General features: G+C 42.4%; 7 protein-coding genes across 9 annotated transcripts; 1 reads left to right on the top strand and 6 right to left on the bottom strand.

The window, feature by feature from the left end:
* Nucleotides 1-2841, bottom strand: RB195_025427 (uncharacterized protein; the record flags this gene model as incomplete). Its single annotated transcript, XM_064213562.1, has 1 exon — nucleotides 1-2841. The coding sequence occupies one exon, from the start codon at nucleotides 2839-2841 to the stop codon at nucleotides 1-3; it is 2841 nt and encodes a 946-aa protein (XP_064069443.1).
* Nucleotides 2842-9830: 6989 nt separating this feature from the next.
* Nucleotides 9831-10226, bottom strand: RB195_025426 (uncharacterized protein; the record flags this gene model as incomplete). The annotated part of the gene is made up of 1 exon (XM_064213561.1): nucleotides 9831-10226. One exon carries the CDS (start codon nucleotides 10224-10226, stop codon nucleotides 9831-9833), a length of 396 nt encoding a protein of 131 aa, XP_064069442.1.
* A 120-nt stretch (nucleotides 10227-10346) lies between these two features.
* RB195_025425 (uncharacterized protein) lies at nucleotides 10347-10598 on the bottom strand (the record flags this gene model as incomplete). Its single annotated transcript, XM_064213560.1, has 1 exon — nucleotides 10347-10598. The coding sequence occupies one exon, from the start codon at nucleotides 10596-10598 to the stop codon at nucleotides 10347-10349; it is 252 nt and encodes an 83-aa protein (XP_064069441.1).
* An 855-nt stretch (nucleotides 10599-11453) lies between these two features.
* RB195_025424 (uncharacterized protein) lies at nucleotides 11454-11876 on the bottom strand (the record flags this gene model as incomplete). Its single annotated transcript, XM_064213559.1, has 1 exon — nucleotides 11454-11876. One exon carries the CDS (start codon nucleotides 11874-11876, stop codon nucleotides 11454-11456), a length of 423 nt encoding a protein of 140 aa, XP_064069440.1.
* Nucleotides 11877-13609: 1733 nt separating this feature from the next.
* On the bottom strand, nucleotides 13610-13961 carry RB195_025423 (uncharacterized protein; the record flags this gene model as incomplete). Its single annotated transcript, XM_064213558.1, has 2 exons — nucleotides 13610-13812; nucleotides 13922-13961. 2 exons carry the CDS (start codon nucleotides 13959-13961, stop codon nucleotides 13610-13612), a joined length of 243 nt encoding a protein of 80 aa, XP_064069439.1.
* A 2518-nt stretch (nucleotides 13962-16479) lies between these two features.
* Nucleotides 16480-17904, bottom strand: RB195_025422 (uncharacterized protein; the record flags this gene model as incomplete). Of its 2 annotated transcripts, none has more annotated exons than XM_064213557.1 (5): nucleotides 16480-16504; nucleotides 16597-16650; nucleotides 17022-17053; nucleotides 17116-17281; nucleotides 17462-17904. In XM_064213557.1, 5 exons carry the CDS (start codon nucleotides 17902-17904, stop codon nucleotides 16480-16482), a joined length of 720 nt encoding a protein of 239 aa, XP_064069437.1. The 2 variants fall into 2 exon arrangements, with proteins under 2 accessions (XP_064069437.1, XP_064069438.1); XM_064213556.1 differs by having other exon boundaries at nucleotides 17119-17281; nucleotides 17462-17784.
* A 1454-nt stretch (nucleotides 17905-19358) lies between these two features.
* On the top strand, nucleotides 19359-20574 carry RB195_025421 (uncharacterized protein; the record flags this gene model as incomplete). 2 transcript variants are annotated; one of them, XM_064213555.1, is made up of 3 exons in its annotated part: nucleotides 19359-19427; nucleotides 20275-20322; nucleotides 20395-20574. In XM_064213555.1, 3 exons carry the CDS (start codon nucleotides 19359-19361, stop codon nucleotides 20572-20574), a joined length of 297 nt encoding a protein of 98 aa, XP_064069436.1. The 2 variants fall into 2 exon arrangements, with proteins under 2 accessions (XP_064069436.1, XP_064069435.1); XM_064213554.1 differs by lacking the exon at nucleotides 20275-20322.
* Between the last annotated feature and the right edge of the window lie 241 nt (nucleotides 20575-20815).

The following is a 20815-nucleotide window of genomic DNA, read 5'->3' as shown; positions in this document are numbered from 1 at the left end:
TCACCTTGACTCCCGTTGATCTTCGAACTGGTCGAGCGGGCGCCAGTAATTCTTCCATTTGTCCCGATCGCGTGCCAGAGTAGCCCAGTGGTTCCTCCTTTCGCGTGGGACACGAAGAGCATCATATTTTTCTTTCAAGGACTTCGTGAAGAAATCTGACCATCGGGTCGGCGGTCTTCCTGTAGTGCGCTTAATATCGCGGGGAACCCAGTCGCTCACGGCTCTGGTCCAACGGTTGTCATCAAAGCGCATCACGTGTCCGGCCCACCTTATTTTACTTTCTTTGGCAAACGCGGCGGCGTCTCTAATCTTCGATCGCTGACGTAGGAGAGAACTTCGAATCCCGTCCCTCACTTGTGTGAAACGGGATACTCCTAGCATCACTCTCTCAATTGCGCGTTCAATGACGCTCACCGCGTTTTCTTCCTGCTTGCGAAATGCCCAGGTTTCCGAAGCATAGGTCAAAGCAGGAAGTACGGTGGTGTTGAAGAGGTGAGCACGGAGCCGGGTGTTCCTGGTCTTCTTCACTACATCCTCGATGCTCTTGTACGCTCCCCAAGCCGCTCGTCTCCTCCTGCCCAGCTCGGGGGTCAGGTCGTTCATCATGTTCAGTTCCCGACCCAGATAAACGTAGCTGGTGCACTCGGATATGTTCGTTCCGTTGAGCGTGAATGGGGCATCCGAGACCCATCCGTTCCGCATGAACATCGTCTTTTGTAGATTCAGCTGAAGACCGATGCATCCACATGTTTCGTCGAATTCGGTCAGCATTCGTTCCGCTTGGCTGATGCTAGGTGTTACCAGTACGATGTCATCAGCAAAGCGCAAATGGTGTAGCTGCCGACCATCAACCTTCACTCCCATGTCGTCCCATTCCAACTTTCGCATTGCGTTCTCGAGGGTGGCTGTGAATATTTTGGGTGAAATTGTATCACCCTGTCGGGCCCCCCTCTTCACGTCAATGATGATGTTCTTGTAGAATGGCGAAATTCCGGTCGTGAAGTTACTGTACAACTCTCGAAGTACCTTTATATATTGAGTAGGGACGCCTTGGTTGTCCAAGGCTTCCACGACCGCTTCCGTCTCAACCGAGTCGAAAGCCTTCTTTAAGTCGATGAAGGTGAGACAGAGCGGCATCTTGTACTCTCGTGATACCTCGATGAGTTTCGAAACAGTGTGAATGTGGTCAATCGTGCTGAATCCTTTTCGAAACCCTGCTTGCTCGCATGGCTGTCCTTCATCCAAGACTCTTTCAATCCTATTAAGGATTACTCTTGTAAAGAGCTTGTAGATGACGGACAGTAGGCAGATTGGGCGATAGTTGCCGATGTCATGTGGATCTCCCTTTTTATACAACAACACGGTCTTGCTGGTCTTCCACTGTTTAGGAACCTTGCATTCCGACAGATAACGTGTAAAGAGCCTCGCCAGGGTGTTGATGAGTACTGGCGGAAGGCTCTTCAGGTGTTCTGGTCTTATTCTGTCGGGACCGGGTGCCGTACGATTTCTTACCGACATGATAGCATGTCGTATTTCGGACGGGAGAACCTCTGGAATGACTTGTCCATCTTCCCTCAGATGGTGAAGAGGCAAGTGGACATGGCTGTCGAAGAGATCAGAGTAGAAGTCGTAGATGATTTTCTCCATCCCCCTTCTCGATGCAATGGCTGTTCCCTTTGGGTTCCGGAGAGCAGTCATCCTCGTCTTGCGACTGGCGAAGTCTCGACGGGCATAGCGGATGCTTTTCCCCGCCTCTGCAGCTTCAGCCAGCACTTCTGCTCTTCTCTCTTTAAGGTCTTCCTTTATCGCCTCTCGGCAAAGCCTTGCGAGCACGGACGTGAGTTCTTGGTTCCCTGCGGCTCGTGCTGCTCCACGCTGGCGTATCAGCTCAAGAGTTTCAAGAGACAGGCGCCTCTTGGTGGTTTTAAAACTCTCAGCCTTCTTCGCGCAGTCGTGAAGGTGTTCGACAAGCCGGTCATATTCCTCGTCGATGTTGTCCATTGCGGAATCTTCCCAAAAGCCGGCTAGCGTAGCGAAGAGATCCCAGTTGATGGTAGTCCTGGGATTTCTCTCTCTGAACTTGGCGGCTTTCTCTGCTCTCCTTGTGAAGGAAAATCTTCCTCGGAGGAGGCGATGGTCCGATCCCGTGTAGAACTTTGGTACAACACCGACGTCCGTCAGGCAGAACCTTTTATTGACGATGATGTGGTCTATTTCATTACGGTACCCTCCACCGGGTGACTCCCACGTCCAGCGTAAAGAAGAGGGCTTCTGAAATTGCGAGTTCCCATGGATGGTCTTAGTCGTCATGATGAACTCGGAGAGCCTCTCTCCCTGGTCATTCCATTGTAGGCCGTGGGTCCCGATGTGAAGTTCCTCCGGCGTTCTTCTTGGGCCAACCTTAGCGTTGAAATCGCCAACTATGACCTTGTAGAAGGCATGATCTTCTTGGTAGAACTTCTCCAGGTCCATATAGAAAGCTTCGACTTCTTCTTCTTCGTAGCTTGATGTTGGAGCGTAAACGACGAAGATAGTCAAAGCTGGTATTGGACCACATCTTCTCATCCGCAGACGTCCGATTCGGGTCGTAAGTTGTTCAAAAGAGTCGATGTTCTTTGCCATACTCGTGTTGACGAGGACGCCAACTCCACCAACACCTCTACTGTCGCATGTTCCTAAGAACAGTTCTTCTCCAGTTTCATATACGGCGTTGAGAGGGTGACGTCGTCTCGTCTCGGTCAGTCCGATGACGTCGTACTTGATCTTCTTGGCTTGCATCATCAGATCTTCGATGGCCGCTTCCGATGCAAGCGTACGTGCGTTATAAGTACAGATCGCCATCCTAGTCCTTTTCCGTTTTGGTAGCCTACATGACTCCTGCAACCCCGTCCTACCTGGCGCTACCGTACCAGGCTTTCCTCCGGAATCAGGAGACTCTTTTCTATTACTGTGTTTTGCTTAAAATTTTAAAACCCATGGGCAGGTTGCAAGCCTCTAGTCCCATGAGTTTCTGGGAGAACTTTCGTTCTCCCGGTGTGAACATGTGGAGCTTATTTGTTGGAGGCGACTCCAAACCGCCTCCCTTGCACCTCCCAGTCACTTGATTGCAGGCTTTTGGCCGGACCGACGTGCGGGATACAAGGATGTCATGAGTCAGTCCTGGCTCAGCAGAAACAGGGAGTCCATCCCCTGAATCCACCTGCGTCTCTGGGCAAGCGCAAGGTCGCTTTTGGTCCGCGATTAGCCCCCTATCCGCCAACCGGGGACGCGCCACGTAGCCTCGCGACTAACCGGCTGTGATCCCTCTAGAGAGGGAGGTCCGTGGGGAGCAGATAGGATATAACCTAAGAACTCCATGAAGCGCTGGTATCTACTATAACACTGTTAATAGACTTCCCGCGGCATAATTTTGTTGGATAGTGAACGTGATGCCTAGGCACACATGCGTAGCAAGTAGTTGAGAAGGCGTCAATAATTGCACACAATCCGTGAGGTGATCAGTCGGGAAGACTAATAATATATCCAAAGGAATGTGCCGCAAATCGATCAACCGAAATACGCCCGAAAACTCCGTGGTACTTTGTTCTGTTGTACACGCAGAAATAAACATGCCAGAAAACACATGCACTACTCAACGAACATGCAGACATCTATTTTTGCCTGCTGGGTAAAGTTGAGCAGAAAAATAGCGCACTTCCGAGAAGTTTCATTCGAAACTTGAAACTTGTATGGAGAACGGTGGAGTTCGAGGCTACGGAATTGTTCAATTATTTTAACAGTGGATAATTCCCATAAGAAAACCTATTAACGATTTTTAGGCGAATAACAAACGAAAAATTTTGTGCATGCCGTGTTGCTGTTGGAGCACCTCTTCCGTAGAAAAAAAGCGTCATCAAACGAGAACAGAGAGAGTGGCTCGATAAGAACTGATCGCATCAGAAGATGTATTGAGAAGAAGAAGTGACTTGCTTGGAAAGTGACGACGAGTAGCAACTGACAAATAGTGAATCATTGCGAGAGATGCGGGTTCGATACAAGCCGACAATAGTGAGATACCAGTTCCGAGCGCCGAGGTCGTTCGGGAATCGGTTATGGCTACTAAGTAATACAGTACACAGAAAAGTGTTGAAATAGAATAAACCACGACATTATCGACTTGCCAGCGATTACCAGCGTAGCGGAGAACAGCTAAATGAAGATCACCAATGAATGGATTGCTTACCCGTAATATTTAATCCTACCCATATAAAGTAACTTTTAAAAAACAGCAAAATTTAGGTGAACTAAGTGTAATTGCACCAAAATTTCCAACATAAATGGAGAAAAGGAGAGAACTTTTAGAAATGATAAAGAGATTCGAAAGAGTGCACAAATCGAATGTTCATTCGATTCTGGAAAGCTGAACTAAAGGGCATTAATAGATGTCAGGCAGTCCAACTCGCCTCGTTTATCGATCGCAGCACGCGTCATTCTCTTTGCATCCATCTGTCGGGATCATCCATTCATTCTACTCAGGTTCATATCTAATCCAATTTTAACTCGTGAATGAATGCATCCTAAGTTTTCTTCTAAGTTTTCCAAACGTGAATTCATGAAGCGGAGTAAATATGGAAGCAACAGAAGTTCACCAGTTCCTTCTAAATTGTCCTTTTATTGCACGTTTCGAAAACGTTGCAAGTTTAATTCGTCCTTAAAGGATTTTTTTTTAGTTTTTATTTGGGACCTTAGAAACTATGTTAGAGCAATTGGAAAGTTGTGGAACTCGTGGAAATTTTTCACGTAGAACATATAAATGAAATGATGAATTATCCAGTTGTTTAATATCCATTTCATTCAAATCCAATCCACTTTTTTGAGCATCAGCTGTCATTCTATACCTTTTTCTTCTTCCACATAACATCACTGCCAGCGGGATTATTTTTTTTAGGAATAGAGAAACATTTTTTATGACTTATGAGACCATAGATTTGGAGATTTAAAAGCTGTTCTTATAGTTTCGTCTTGGTGGTGAGGCAAGCAGTTTCATATTTATGACAACCGTGAAGAATCTAGAAGTATGTGTCTTTGGAACAATGATTAAAATGAAATGCCATCATTTCAATGACGAATCAAGAATGGAAGAACATCGTCATGTTACAAGAAAAAAAGCATCTTCAAGGTATGGATTGTTTACTCGTCTCGGGACCAATTCGGAACCTACAACTATCGACCGGAGAGTTATTAAAATGGTGAATGAAGCAATAGAAAAACCGATCCAGGGCGGTGAAGAAATGAACGGGATCAATCCAGAACCTTGTCGGGAAGTTAACGAGACGTGAGAATGAAACACAATCCGCACGTAGCAGCAGTCAGCAAGAGCAATAGGATCGGCTTATAGCTGATCGTGGAAAAAATATTAGTTAGTTGTCTGACTGCCCCATATTTCCTGCTTAAGAGTTCGAAGAATTTTTTTATCACCTTTTTGTGTAAATAACACAAAAAAACTGAAGAGCATATCTCGGCATTCCTCTATCCTCGGATTTTACCCTATTCTAAGAATATGGTAAAATCAGAGTAGAATTTGAGGAAATGAGTTCACGTCGTTCAGTTATTTCGCGTAGTTATTCTAACTTTATTAACTGTATATATTTACTTCATTACTACACGAATAAGTTATCTCATAGGCACCATTCTGTTCTCCACTGATTTGAATATTCAATGAATTTATTGACACAAGAAGCAAGATAGTTCATAAGTGTACTACACGAATGTATCAGACTAGGAATGTTTTCTGCAAATAAGTGTATAACGTTGATGGGTCCCCTTCAATTTTACTCGCTACGAGGGCAAATGATTGGCGTTTTTTACATCCACATAACTGAAAATATATGAGGGCTTAAGATATATATATATATATATATATCCATTTTGACGGAACTACGACAGAAGAAGATATATCTGTAAAACTTGGACATGAATGGTGAAAAAAGATGCAAAAGATGCGGGGATTGAACAAACGATATTGATTCGTGTCACGTTGTCATGTGAATACATAACAGATAGATTGCCGAACAGAGCTCGAAGTGTAACGGCTATGCCGTGGCAATTAAAAAAAGAGCGGAATGAATTGAGTACAAATGAATTTGAAAATGAAATGAATCTAAATGAATGGAAGTATTAAATTGAAAAAAATAGAGTCAAAGTTCCCGATATTTTCTTTTTTTTTCGGTAAAAAGGCATCCTGTTTAATAGGGGGGGGGGAAAGAACTTCGAAAGTAATGATGTAGAATTTGGGGAGACGTTAAGGAACGTCGGACCAGGATGAGCTAGATCCTTGAATGTTAGCAGGAAACGCTTTGGAAATGTTTGAAGTGATTATGAATGCAACGGGCGTAGAGGTCCTGGTGGCTTTCGCAAACACTTGCGTTCTCCTCGCTAGACGAATTGAAAGAGCACGAGTGCGGCCACCTACCTCGTTATTTCCCTATTTTACGTCACAATCAGTTTGGTGGTTAATTATGTTCTACTATAAGCTCTATCTATCAGTACACGATAGACGATACTCAATAAACGTCCGCAACGAATTCTAACCCTCAATAGGATGTCGAAATGAGTCGAATAAATACGGCACCAGCTTCATAGAGGATTTATAAAATTAGCGAGCGTTCTGGGCAGTTTTTGATTATGAGGATTCTCCACAGTGGTAAGTAGGATTTGTGACGTAGTTTGCAAGTTTCACACCAAAACAATGTAAAGGAGAAACCATTTACAAATTCAGAATTCAGATGGATCGGAAAGACCAAATTGATCAGTTCACTTGAAGACAACCGTTGGAGACAACTGTTTGCATTCTTAGGAATAATGAAATTAAAACCAATTACGTAGATATCATCACTCGTGTGCTGAAAAGTTACTTCGTCAGAACATCTCATCACTAATTCATATTACACGCCTCCGTCACTCCTATAGGTGCAAGGAGTGGACTCGTCGGATTAGATGATCACTTTGGTATTATTAATTCGCCTGAACTCGGAATTTGTTGCTAATATTCTGCGTTGTGATTGCAATGACTGCAAATATGTCTCGAATTCTCCCTATTATTGGGCAAAACGTAACACTGGAAATTCCCACGAACAATGCCTTTAAAGAGACTTAATTGCATCCAGAAAAAACTTCAGGGCATCTTGTGGACGCTCACATATTTGATACGGGGTCTGTTGCAGAGACACAGTCAGTACTACGAACATTACAGTTACATACCTGAATAGCATCCATTTAGGAGGACTCACCCGAGAGCAACCTGAGAAAACTCTCTTTCAGGAAAAAAAAGAAAAACAGCCTGGAATTCGTGCTGTCACTGTTAGAGCCTCAAAATGTTCATCAAAAAATAGACTTGGAAAACATTTCTGATTTTCAAAATTTCCATCCTATAGATGCATTCCAAAAGCATTTTTAGTGGGGAATTGATGAACCTGAGAGTTTTGTCGGTTTTTTTTTAACACAGTTCTCATTTGTCCGATATGCTCATACAACCCTGGAATGGAATTTGGCTGTTCCGCATCCATTTTTCTACATGAGTGTAACTTGTGCATGTTTTGTGCAGTAGTTTGCGTTTCATCTCAGCGACATCAAAATGTATATTCTTACACAACTCTAAGAGCGAATTAACTAAACTAATAAGAACTTAATCAGTCGAAACGGATATTTCAGAGTTTCAAGAGATTATCTTTTGACATTAAAGGTAGTATATCACAAAATTCCCCATGTTGGAATGTATGAGCCAGTAGATAGGTGGAGGAATGTAGTTCACAAGTATGAGAGGATTCACTCTCAACTGGTGCCATAATTCAGAAAAACGCGTACAGTTGTCCTGTCTGTTTTCCTGCACAACGAATCAACTTATCACGGAGCAGAACAGAATGCGGGCAATCCGCACCGTGTGCAAAGTGCACGTTGGTAAACTCTTCTGTTTATTTGAGTTATACTAGTTGACTGAACAAAGACGAGGCTACCAACGTCGTTTCGCCTAATAAGGTATATCGTTGGCGAAACGTGAACAAATGAAGCTTCTTCTGAATTATTACGAAGAATTGAGCGTGACTCACGTTCACATACGTGAACCAACCCTTTCTGCTCGTGTAGCAACATCATCAATTTCGTCCTATTTATAAAACTTATTCAACAAGAATTATCGAGTCCTCACTTCTTATCCTTTCTACTCCTTTTAGTATTTATTCGCCGATATTATTTATTATTTATTCCTGAAATGTTATTATGATGTCATAAAATTCCGGATGTACGATTTCTGTCCAGTGGACGTGACCGCGAAAGATGCCAAAGTTGTCAAACAGTCAAACCAGAACGAATACATTTATGTCGTGAAATGTGTATAATAAAAACAGCACAACCACCAGATGTTTCTGCGGAATGTATTTTTTCTACAAATTTGTGTTTGTGAATGATTATTGCCACCTCTGTAATGAAAAGTGGAAGCAAAGGTAAGGGTGATGATTTTTTGAAGCAATTTGCTTTGAGCAGTGTTCCTTCAAACAACGGCTGTTATGAAGGTGTTCGGAAAGTATCTGCCGAAATACGGCAAAATTTCAAAACAACACAACTTTTTAAAGACATTTTATTATTCGACGAAATAATCTCCATCCACATCGACAACCTTCTGCGAACGTCTCACAAGACCACGGATTCCTTTGGCGTAGAATTCCGGCGACGTGGAGCGGTAGTGTCCTTGTATAACATATTTAAAACGGGAACTTCCAGAACATCTCAAAAATCTGCGCTACTGCGAAATTTTTGGCAGATACTTTCCGAACACCCTAATAGTTTTTTTTTTCGTCCGCGAACACACTGTGCTGAGTGCCAACTTCTGATGAGAACTTGATTGGAATACAGACTTCCTTCCATTTGACTAGCAACGTTCTCCAAATTTAAAAAGCACGAATCTTGATTTCACTGTTGTACTGTCCAAAGAAAATTTATATATTTAATGTAATGGAATTAAAAGAAACTACATATATCCCCAAGCTAGCATCGATGGAAATATTTTAAAGGAACAATTTAAGAATACTCAAACCACTTGGATCTTCGTACTATTTTAACATCAAGTAGATTCGTTAAAAAAAAAGCTAGTGTATTTAACAATAGTATAACTGATTTTCACTTTACCTTTCATTTATCCCCATTTCACCTTCTTAGGCAAATCCCGGTATGGAATCCAATCCACCGTCAAAAACATTTTCCAAGGTTTTTGGGTAAGGCAACAATCTTGTGAGATGTTAACAAAAAATTTCGGAGCACTGCGAACTTTTCCTTGATAGTTGTGACTAATACAACATACATAACATATTAATTCACAAGATCGAACAAACTGATCCATCACCTTGACTCCCTTCGAACTGGTCGAACGGGCGCCAGTTATTCTTCCATTTTTTTTTTTGATCACGTGCCGAAGTCGCCCAGAGGTTCCTCTTTTCGCGTGGGACACAAAGATCATCATAATTTTCTTTGAAGGACCTCGTGAAGAAATCAGACCATCGGGTCGGCGGTCTTCCTGTACTGCGCTTAATATCGCGAGGAACCGAGCTGCTCACAACTCTGGTTCAACGGTTGTCGTTGAAGCGCATCACGTGTCCGGCCCACCTTATTGTACTTTCCTTGGCAAACGCGGAGGCATCTCTAACCTTCCATCACTGACGAAGGAGAGAACTTCGAACCTCGTTCCTCACTTGCGTGAAGCGGGATACTCCTAGCATCACTCTCTCAATTGCACGTTCAATGACGCTCACCCCGTCTTCTTCCTGCTTCCGAAATACTTTTTCAGGTTTCCGAAGCATAGATCAAGGCAGGAAGTATGATGGTGTTGATGCACGGAAGCGGGTGTTCCTGGTCTTCCTCACTACATCCTCGATGCTCTTATACGCTCTCCAGGCCGCTCGTCTCCTCCTGCCCAGCTCGGGGATTAGGTCGTTTATCATGTTCAATTTCCGACCCAGATAAATGTAGTTGGTGCATTCGGATATACTCGTTCCGTTGAGCGTGAAAGGGGCATCCGAGACCCATCCGTTGCGCATGAACATCGTCTTTTGCAGACTCAGATGAAGACCGATGCATCTACATGTTTCGTCGAATTCGATCAGCATTCGTTCCGCTTGGCTGATGTTAGGTGCTATCAGTACGATGTCATCAGCAAAACGCAAAACGCGTAGCTGCCGACCATCAACCTTCACTCCCATGTCGTTCTATTCCAGCTTCCGCGTTGCGTTCTCAAGAGTGGTCGTGAACACTTTGATTGAGGTTGTATCACCTTGTCGAACCCCTCTCTTCTCGTCAGTGAGGATATTCTCGTAGAGTGGCTAAATTCTAGCCGTGAAGTTACTGTACAACTCTCGAAGTACCTTTGTGTACTGAGTAGGGACGCCTTGGTCCAAGGCTTCCATGACCGCTTCCGTCTTAACTGAGTCGAAGGCCTTTTTCAAGTCGATGAAGGTGAGACAGAGCGGCATCTTGTACTCTAGTGATACCTCGATGAGCTTCGAAACAGTGTGAATGGTCAATCGTGCTAAATCCTTTTCGAAACCCTGCTTTCTAGCATGGCTGTCCTTCATCCAAGACTTTTCCTTTTTCAATCCTACTAAGGACCACTCTCGTAAAGAGATTGTAGATGACGGACAGTAAGCCGATTGGGCGATAGTTGCCGATGTCAGGTGGATCTCCCTTTTTATAAAACAACCCGGTCTCGCTGGTGTTCCACTATTTAGGAACCTTGCATTCCGAAAGGTAACGTGTAAAGAGCCTCGCCAGGGTGTTGATGAGTACTGGCGGAAGGTTCTTCAGTTGTTATGGTCTTATTCTGTCGGGACCGAGTGCCGTACGATTTCTTACCGGCATGATAGCATGTCGTATTTCGGACGGGAGAACCTCTGGAATGACATGTCCGTCTTCCCTCAGATGGTGAGGAGGCAAGTGGACATGGCTGTCGAAGAGATCAGAGTAGTAGTGGATAATTTTCTGCGCTCCCATTTTGGAGTTTTGAGTTATTGATGGCCTACAGCTCGTGCTGAGTTTCAAGATGCAGGCGTCTCTTGGTGGTTTTAAAACTCTCAGCCGTCTTCGTGCAGTCGTGAACGTGTTCATCGAGCTGGTCATATTCCTCGTCAATGTTGTCCATTGCGGAATTTTCCCAAAGCTGGCTAGCGTAGCGAAGAGATCTAAGTTAATGGTAGTTCTGGGAGTTCGCTCTCTGAACTTGGCGGGTTTCTCTTCCCTCCTTGTGAAGGAAAATCTTCCTCGGAGGAGACGATGGTCCGATCCCGTATAGAACTTTGGCACAACAACGACATACGTCAGGCAAAACCTTTTTCTGACGATGATGTGGTCAATTTCATTACAAGGAGTACGCAAGGAAGAGGGAGTCAGATATGTTATGAGTGTACAAGCGGTAGTGTCCTTATATAATATACTTAAAACGGGAACTTCCAGAACTCTTCTTCGAAGAGATCAGAGTAGAAGTCGTAGATGATTTTCTCCATCCCCCTTCTCGATGCAGTGGCTGTTCCCTTTGGATTCCGGAGAGCAGTCATCCTCGTCTTGCGACTGGCGAAGTCTCGACGGGCATAGCGGATGCTTTTCCCCGCCTCTGCAGCTTCAGCCAGCACTTCTGCTCTTCTCTCTTTAAGGTCTTCCTTTATCGCCTCTCGGCAAAACCTTTCGAGCTCGGACGTGAATTCTTGGTTCCCTGCAGCTCGTGCTGCTCCACGCTGGCGTATCAGCTCAAGAGTTTCAAGAGACAGGCCCCTCTTGGTGGTTTTAAAACTCTCAGCCTTCTTCGCGCAGTCGTGAAGGTGTTCGACAAGCCGGTCATATTCCTCGTCGATGTTGTCCATTGCGGAATTCCAGAACATCTCAAAAAATCTGCGCTACTGCGAAATTTTCGACAGATGCTTTCCGAACACCATAATACAAAATGAAATGAAGTAGTGAAAAAGAGTACTAATAGCAAATGATCTTCTTCTTTCAGACTGAAAATATCATTGACCTCGAATACAAGCCGGACAATTCAGCACTTTTCATTCATTCTGTCACTGTTGGTACTGTAATGGTTTTGATGTTAATTCTTGGAACATGGGAAATGTGCCCTAATCGCGACTACTCGGACGATTTGCGAAAAGCTTGAATAACTCGATTTGATTTACCCCTTTTTCGGCTCAATTTGATGCTACGTTGCAAACACACATTTGTGAAAAATAGAATAGAATAGAACTGTTAGTTGTTTTGAGAATACTTGTATTCAGATTAGGTATGCTGAAGACTATGACAAAAATCTCACTGTCAAAACCATTTATTATTAAATAATGTAGTAAGAATAAAGTGTCATATATTAGTGGAGTCGATACTTTTTAAATTGATAAAAAATGTCTTTTAATAAACTCACGAAACTCTATGTACTTTACACTTCATATGTATCATCGTGGCTGACCTCCACAATGTTTCACTCCCTACTCTTCTTCTTCCTATTATTATTATTATTATTATTATCATTATTATTATTATTATTATTATTATTATTATTATTATTATTATTATTATTATTATTATTATTATTATTATTACTGTTACTGTTACTGTTACTGTTACTGTTACTGTTACTGTTACGGTTACTGTTACGGTTACTGTTACTGTTACGGTTACTGTTACTGTTACTGTTACTGTTACTGTTACTGTTACTGTTACGGTTACTGTTACGGTTACTGTTACGGTTACTGTTACTGTTACGGTTACTGTTACGGTTACTGTTACGGTTACTGTTGTTAATAATAATACTACTATTTCAACTCCTATTTTTGTTTTTAATCTTCTTGCGCCCGAGGGTTCCATTTTATTTGAGATTTGTGAACGCGTGTGTCGCCTTACAATGACTTGCGGGGCTAGCGGATGAAACAAGTCAGTGTTTTCGTCCTCCCAGACAACTATGCTACTTAAATTTGGATCCCGGAGGGATAGAAGGCTTGGTTGGCACTGGGTAGACTTGAACCTCCGATTGATCGTGCAACCACAACGGAACCTCTTTGCGACCGCTCTGTACTAATGTGTAGTAATATAAAAATAAGTACTAATGCGTAGTAATATAAAAATAAGTGGTCCACTCCGCCGATATCATTTCTCGCTACCACAAATTCCCTTCTCTTAATGGATCCTGCAACTTTGCTCTCCTCCAGTTCTTGTTCATACTAGTTTCAATCCTGATCGACTCCCATACTATTTCCCTCTTCTCCCCCATTTAATGGGCACTCATCCTCTGTTCTTACCTTTTCTGGCTTTTGGAAGCACTGCAACCTACGATTGATGATTTTTGCTGTTTTTTTTTCTTCCTTCTACTTTTGCTTCGTGAGGTAGTTCTTTTTCTGAGAATTATTTTATGTGCTATGGCGCAATTTATTGACAATGTTAACCACCATTCATCAATGATTTTGATCACGTTTTTTCGTCGTAAACCACGTGACACAGTCTGCTGTAGGACTCAAACACGCAACGAATACCAAACTCAAAAAAAAATTGAAAAAAAGACTGGATAGCACCAGCTGCGCATTGCTGTGATGATTGCAATGCTGTTTTTATATCATTCCACACTCGATGACTTCCCTATGTTGTCATGTTCACTTCGCAGCTTATTTATGGTGTTTTTTTTTAATGAGCGGCCTACGCCATCCATACACAACATGGTTTTATAGCTTATAGAACTTTGATTAAAAGCAAAAAGGAGGTGTCGAAAATCCTCATTTTTCTCAGCTTGACATTCCGTTTTAATTAAAATCTGAAAATCTGAAAAACGAATCTGAAAATTAACATAAATTAGCTTGAGCAAAAAGCAAATACTTAATGACACGCGGAATATTAAAATTAAAAAACCGGCGGGAACTTATTTGCCAACCTGATATATAGAAAAGGTCTTCGACGGGAAAAATTAGCATGGAAAAAACGCCTCGGTGTAACCAACAGGTCAGCACTTATGCTTGCCGTATTTCAGCGATGTACACCTCTCCAAAAATGTTGAGAGCTTCCTAGTAGTCCAAACAGATTCTACAACGTAACATTTTGAACTAACAATATTCGCATTGTCGTAAATGGTGCACTTATTCTGTGGTTTGTCCAACCACTTGAATATCTTCAAAAATCGATACATACAAATGGATGAAGTTCCATCTCTTTGCACAAGGACATATAAGCACCATTCACTAACAAAAGGACAACTAGTGGTCGTAATTTACCTAAAATGGACTTCTTCCTGGAACCAATGAACGCGGATTCAACAATACTTTCACAGATCAGGGCCTTTATATCAGAACTTGTAGGTAAACTATATGTAAATGGACAAATGTCCCATAAAAATCAATATTGAAACAACACCACTCCAGCATTTATTCATCGTAACGCACTAAAAACAGCGGTTTCAAGTCACCAGCTAATCCTTGCTATAAATCAATGTAGGCGCGATATCGTACGAAGCAAACATATAGTAAAAAAAAAAGTGTAGTCGGGTCAAAACGACATCAATCACGAGTGTAGTTGCGGTGCATTTTCGCACGCGCTCGAAACGGCAGAGCGGAGAGAGCAGTTGGAACCGTAGCAAACTGCAGCGATGGGTGGTGCCGGCCAAGGTTCCACCACGCTAGTGATTATTTTTCAAAGCTAAACGATAACCACAAAGTAGAAGATGGGTTTACATCTGGGATGAGAGGTAATAGGGAGGCAGTGGTTATTGGTGCAACTCGAAAAACATGCCGAAGCGCGATGACACACATCAGCCTCACGTGCCAATTGTCGACGCAAATATTGACTAACAACCACCTGTCGTTAGACCTCCACCGAGAAGAAAAGTTCCTGTGTAGAAAATTAATGCAACCATAGCGTACAAGCCTATTGTGAAGAAAAAAAAAGGTATCACATTACAAACACAGATCATTGCATCCCATCTCCTATCTCTCTTTCATCTTACATAAATTGTTCCAATTAGAAATATACAACTTTATCCGAAAACAATTTACTGACATAAAATAAATGACGAACAAAGTACCAAATCCAACAACTCGTTATTAACTCGTACGCACTCCCGATTTGGGGCTTTGAAACGGTTGTAACAAATGTAAGCTCAATCGCCCCAAAGTTTCAAGATATCAGAACAACTGGGATGGAAAGGAATCGATAGTGACCCGAAAATGACTTCATCTCTCGAACGGGAACACCTTGCAAAACAGAACAGTTTGCAACGACTCTCTCCAAAATAGACACCATAGCGAGCAGAAAAAACGCGCTGACTACGACATAATCAGATCACGTTCGACTACAGATAAAATGTCAGAAAGCACGGTGAGCAAAGAATTCTGGACATAACCCGAAAGAAAGTCATCACTCATCTGAAGCTAGTAGCAATATGTACAATGATAATGAGAAATTAGGATAGATGTGCGCCAACTTCCAGGAATTAAGGTTTCTATTCAATTCTCAGTGTCAGTAATGGTTCTTGTGAATTGACAAACAAACCCGCGTCTGTAGAGAAAGGGGAATTTGTCGACTTCCGACTCCCTCCACTTTTGGACGGTTGGCAAAAGGACCTCCTTAACTTCTAGACTGTCGGCGAAGGGATCCTCATTGCTTGAGCTGCACCCCATGAGCTAGGCGCCCTTCACCTGACCAGGTTGTGGCTCCTCTCTATCGCACCTATGCGGCGATGAATATAAGAACTAAAAAACTAAAGAAATATTAGTGATTAATTGCTGCACTTTCTCCAGCAAACTGCTTTTCCTAACATTTTGCTGCTTTAATTCGATCGATTTGTATACCAGTTGTATACAGAGGAGATAAAAGGTGAGAACTATGGAAGTCAAAGCAATAGCATTCTTAAAATGGCCACAACTTTGTTTAGAAGCTGATATAGGATGCATGTCAATGGTGGGATTCGCAGCTCCAGAAAGCGATGTTCTCAAGTTGCAGATCATTTCCTTCAATCTATATTTACAAACCATAATTGATTTAGTTGTAGTTTAACCAAGTGGTGAATCACGAAAATCAGAAAAATGTTTCGTTGCGACTGTTTCTCTTAGATTAGAGGAACTGAAACCTCACAACCATAGAATTTTTACAAAAACCGAAAACTGAATTCGTCGCAAATCTATGCACCAGCTTCTCCACAAAGTCTCAAGTAGTTGCTCTAAGCATGGTTCGCCGAAAAGAAAAGGATTCCAAAAAGAAATAAACCATTATTGACAGTTCTTTGAGCTGGCCGCTGAGTACTTAATTTTCTCTGGAGCATTGGTGCACACCATTCGAGAAGTTTAACGCGACCAGGTCGCTGATAAAGGAGACCAGAACCTATATAAGTTAAACAGAAGAAAAGGAAAAGAATTTCTTCTGTTATACAGAACTCTGCGGAAAAAAATCACTCGATAAAGCTGCATAAATAACGACCAAGACCAAGAGAGGATGCATACATCACAGCGAATGGAATAGAGCAATGCTGAAACATGATAGAATTTCTCTCTAAGTTGGAGTGGTAAAAGCTAACCTGAAAAATTAGTGTAACATGTTGAATACAATGAGAAAATTCACCTATTGTGGTTGGAACGTGAAGTGCACAAAGAGCTCGTCGTTGGACCAACGAAGCTGTAATTTGAAGAAATAGGTTTTGAATGGAACAATGTAAAGAAGGTGACACAAGGAGTAACAATGTCCTTTATTGACGAGGGAAGAAACAAATCCGCTAAATGCAGCGTGCAAAAGGAATCCGTAAAGAGTGAAGGCGATGACGTCATCGAACATTGTCTTCTCAAATGCTGCGTAATAGTCAACAAACTGCAATGTCACGACCATTTATAAGTGACATAGGCAAAGAAAGCGCTGGTGAATGGACAGTGCTTATTCAAGCCCAAAAAAAAATGTTCAGACACTAAACAAATTGAGCACCACATAAGGGAAAACTGACAAATGAATAAAAAAGAAGAAGAAAAAGAAAAGACGAATTGGTAGACACATACCTTCCAGAGGTTGCAGTTAGCTGGAATTCGGACTGGAATTATCCGACAGGTCCTTGTCTCTGGATTTGCGAAATGCAGAAGTAAGCCACTTAACAACACCCTTTTTTTCTTTCCCGTCCATAGCCGAATCGCTTGCGGCCGTGGTGCGCTCCAACTTCTCACAATTACCGTTCTTCGTTGTCTCGTTTTCTTTTTCGCTCTTTTTCGTCTTCTTCTTGTTCCTGCGCGAAATGTCAGAAGGCAGCTTGCTGTCCGAACGGCTGAAACGTGAGTAATGCATGGACGGCAAAGTACAAACAAACACAGCAAACAGAAACAGTTCAGAAGCAAAAGTTGAATTTGGCGACCTACCGGGATCAGCTGAGGGAGTAATACAGAAAACAAACAACAATGAAGAAAGCAGACAACTAGGATTTGTGGATAGAGAGATAGTGTATCACCTTTCCATATGTCGAGCGTCAGGAACATGGCTGTGGCTCATCTCAACTCCTTCTTGGATGGCAGTCAATGTGGTCTTGCGATGCACGGACGTTTTGGGGGGACTTCGAGAAAAAGATGCAGACGAAGCAACAGCAGGTAAATTGCCAGTAGATTGGGAACTGCGAGGTTTCACCGGTACAATACGACCACGAGCACTGCCACTGTCCTGCACCTGACTGAACTGGTCCAGACTTTGTGCACGACTGCGCACGTTCTTGATTCCGGCCGGTAACGGTCGAGTGGGGAACAGCTTCATATCCTTTGTGATGATCGGCGCCAGCATACCCTCCACACCGCACAGAATGAGGCGGAGGAGTGCTGCCGATCGCCGTCGCGTCACGCTCGCGCGCACACCCTTGGCACAGCGCCAGGATGACGCTCTCTTCTCCCTGGCCACCCACATCGACGTCCACTGTTTTCACATCGCTCTCGCCGTCCGCGTTCTCTTCGCAGTAGTGCCGTCCTCTTGCGCTCAACACATCGTCCACTCTTCAGCCTCATCGTAGCGTCGTCTTGCCAGAATCCTCTGCGCGCACGTTCTTCTCTCAACTGCTCTATACTCTAGCCTATTTCGCCCGCAAAGAACTATCGCAGGTGTCTTTCAAAAATACGGTGGAGCGAATACAACAAACCAAGCGCAGTTGCTTCGGAAGTGAGCAGCGCTACTAATACTAATGCTAGACAGATTGGATCGCTTTGTTTGCGATTGTCTCGTTCACAAGTTGTTAAAGGCATCACCCCACGAATCTGAGGTGGTACAGATTTCAGGTGGAGTATTCGCATGCGGGATAGTAGATTATGGAGAGAGGTATGATTCCGTCCATTTCTTCCTAATTGCCATAAAAAAAAGGTCCTGAAAATGCGGCGCGTGCAGGGGGCTGGCGCGCTCCAATCGAATTCCTTGAAGAAAATAGTGCGCCGGAACGCTCGAAGCCGTATCTTCCTTCCCGTTTTCTACGACAATTAGGAATAAATGGACGGAATCACCCTTCTCTCAATAATCTACGATCCCGTATACTAATACTCCACCTGAAATCCGCACCACCTCACATTCGTGGTATGCTGCCTTTAAAGCAGACGAATGACTCACCAGGTACGTACATCGTAAGAGGAGGAGGAAAAAAGATGAAAAATGCTGTAAATTGAAGTATGACCAAATAATCTATCGAATGCTGGATGTTTTTGTCTCAATCATTGAAAACAGTGGTTTTCGTTACCGGCAGAATTCTTAGTTTATTTCCACTAGGGATGCGCGATTTTCTTGATTCAGATGACACGAGGCACTTCCTTAAAATCTGAAAAAACCGGTTATTTTATGGTGCTATGCTTATTGCATAGTACTACCAGATATAACATAGATTTGAATAGAAAATCCGAAAAGGAGATCTTCAGATGTCATACTACCTTCGCTAAAGATTTTGTAGAGTATGGCATTGGTATCTGAAGACTAGTTTCTCATTTCGTTTAATCTTTCCTTTTAAATTACTTATTCAGATTGACTTTTGTCCTTAATTATTAATTTAGATTATTTTTATAATTGAGAATGAGAAACGCGTTCAAAAGTGACAAATAAAGCCCTGTGAAGAGCAGTAATTAATATGATCATATGGTTGACCACTGAACAACATTCACTCTGTCAACTGTCAGCTCCTCTGTGCGGGGTTCATAGCTTTAAAGGCAGCGTATTACGAAATTAACGTACCGGGAAACCTGATGGAAAACATGGAATTCTGGGTGTACGTTACGCATATGAAAGAGACCCCTTACGTGCATCACCTGTTTCCACTTGTCCCGATCGCGCGCAAATATTGTGTCAAGTTAACACGAGCTGTAACAAATACGAAAGTAGAGTAGGAGATGTGTGTATGTGAGAAATTGCTTTTTGACGACTCTGAAATGCGGGATGAGGCTGGTGGATGTATTCTGGTACGTTCGTATAGGTTGTCAGAGAGAACAAAAGAAGGTAGAGTAGACGACTGTTGATCGTTATTACACAGATGGGTTCAACAAAAAAATGCAACGATAAAGTGTGTGATTATATCTTCCTAATAAAATGATCTCTTGAAGGTACAGTTCTAATTTTCGGGACTGACTGCAATAACATGTGATAAAATTTAACATGCTAACATTTTTGACAGTGAAGTAGGCGAAAAAAAAATTCCGTGTATAACAAAATTTTATGTGATGTTTATAAAATACAAGTGAGTAAGTCATATGTTGAACTATTGCACAGGGTTGCGTTCAACATAAGGGCGTAATTTGGAAGGTGCGAGTGCTTTGTTTTTTAAGATGATTTTTTTTTGTTTCTTTGAAACGTCTGTTCAAAGAAATCATGTAGTGGGTGTAACGCATAGGAGCGGCGGTAAATAGAAGAAAATTGAAACTTACGGTAGGGGATTTGCAACTATTATTAATGGTAGCTGTTTCTTTTTTTTTTAAATTCTTTTGCTGGAAAGGGTGAGTACTGAAAGATTTACGTTTTAAGCAGAGACGGTGCGATCGTCGTAAGTTATGTTCTGAATCATCTGATGTTTCCTTTTGGATATTTGTTGGTGAATGTAGTATTTGTTTAGAGGTGGAAACATTAGCGGACGAAGAACGAGGAAAATAGATTTCCAATTAATTTTAATATGAACAAGTTGTCGTTCCTGTCGACCGATCAGATTGATGATGATGACATTAGGGCGAGAAATTTGTTCAACTAAAACTGAAAGGGCCTTTCCCTTTCAGGTTGGTGAGTGAATTTGGGACGAATGGTATCGTCACGTAATAGAACAAGAACTCCAATGGAAACGTCCTTAAAGAAAACTTTGTTGTGAAAGTCGTAACCTGATTTGTATTTTGCTGTTTGTTTGGCAATTTGCTGTCCGAATTCGATTATTGTTGTTTGCAGGACAGTGCTGAATTGGTCTGCAAAGCTATCGGTGGTGTAAGACATGGTGGTTGGCAGTTGGTGGACGATATCACTCCACGTGATTGGATGTCTTCCATGTACAACGAAAAATGGGCTGTATCCTGTAGTGTCGTTTATGTTTGTGTTATAGGCAAAGACGATAGGTTGGAGAAAGTCTGACCACAGATTTTTAGCATCTGAACAATATGCGGTGCGAGAATCTGTGATTACTTTTACCATTCTTTCGACTTGCCATTTGCTTTGTGGTTGTAACTTGTTGTTAATTTGTTAGATATTCCTAAGATCTTGTTAATCTGTGAGAATACCTCACTTGTATAATTAGAACAACGATCAGATACAATTTCGTTAGGAATGCCGTGCTTCGCTGTGACATCGTTGATTAGTGCTTTCGCCACAGTAT

The sequence above is a fragment of the Necator americanus genome, chromosome X, assembly GCF_031761385.1.
Source record: "Necator americanus strain Aroian chromosome X, whole genome shotgun sequence".
NCBI lineage: Eukaryota > Metazoa > Nematoda > Chromadorea > Rhabditida > Ancylostomatidae > Necator > Necator americanus.
Note: the sequence above shows the minus strand (reverse complement) of the source record. Positions and strands in the feature narration are given on the sequence as shown.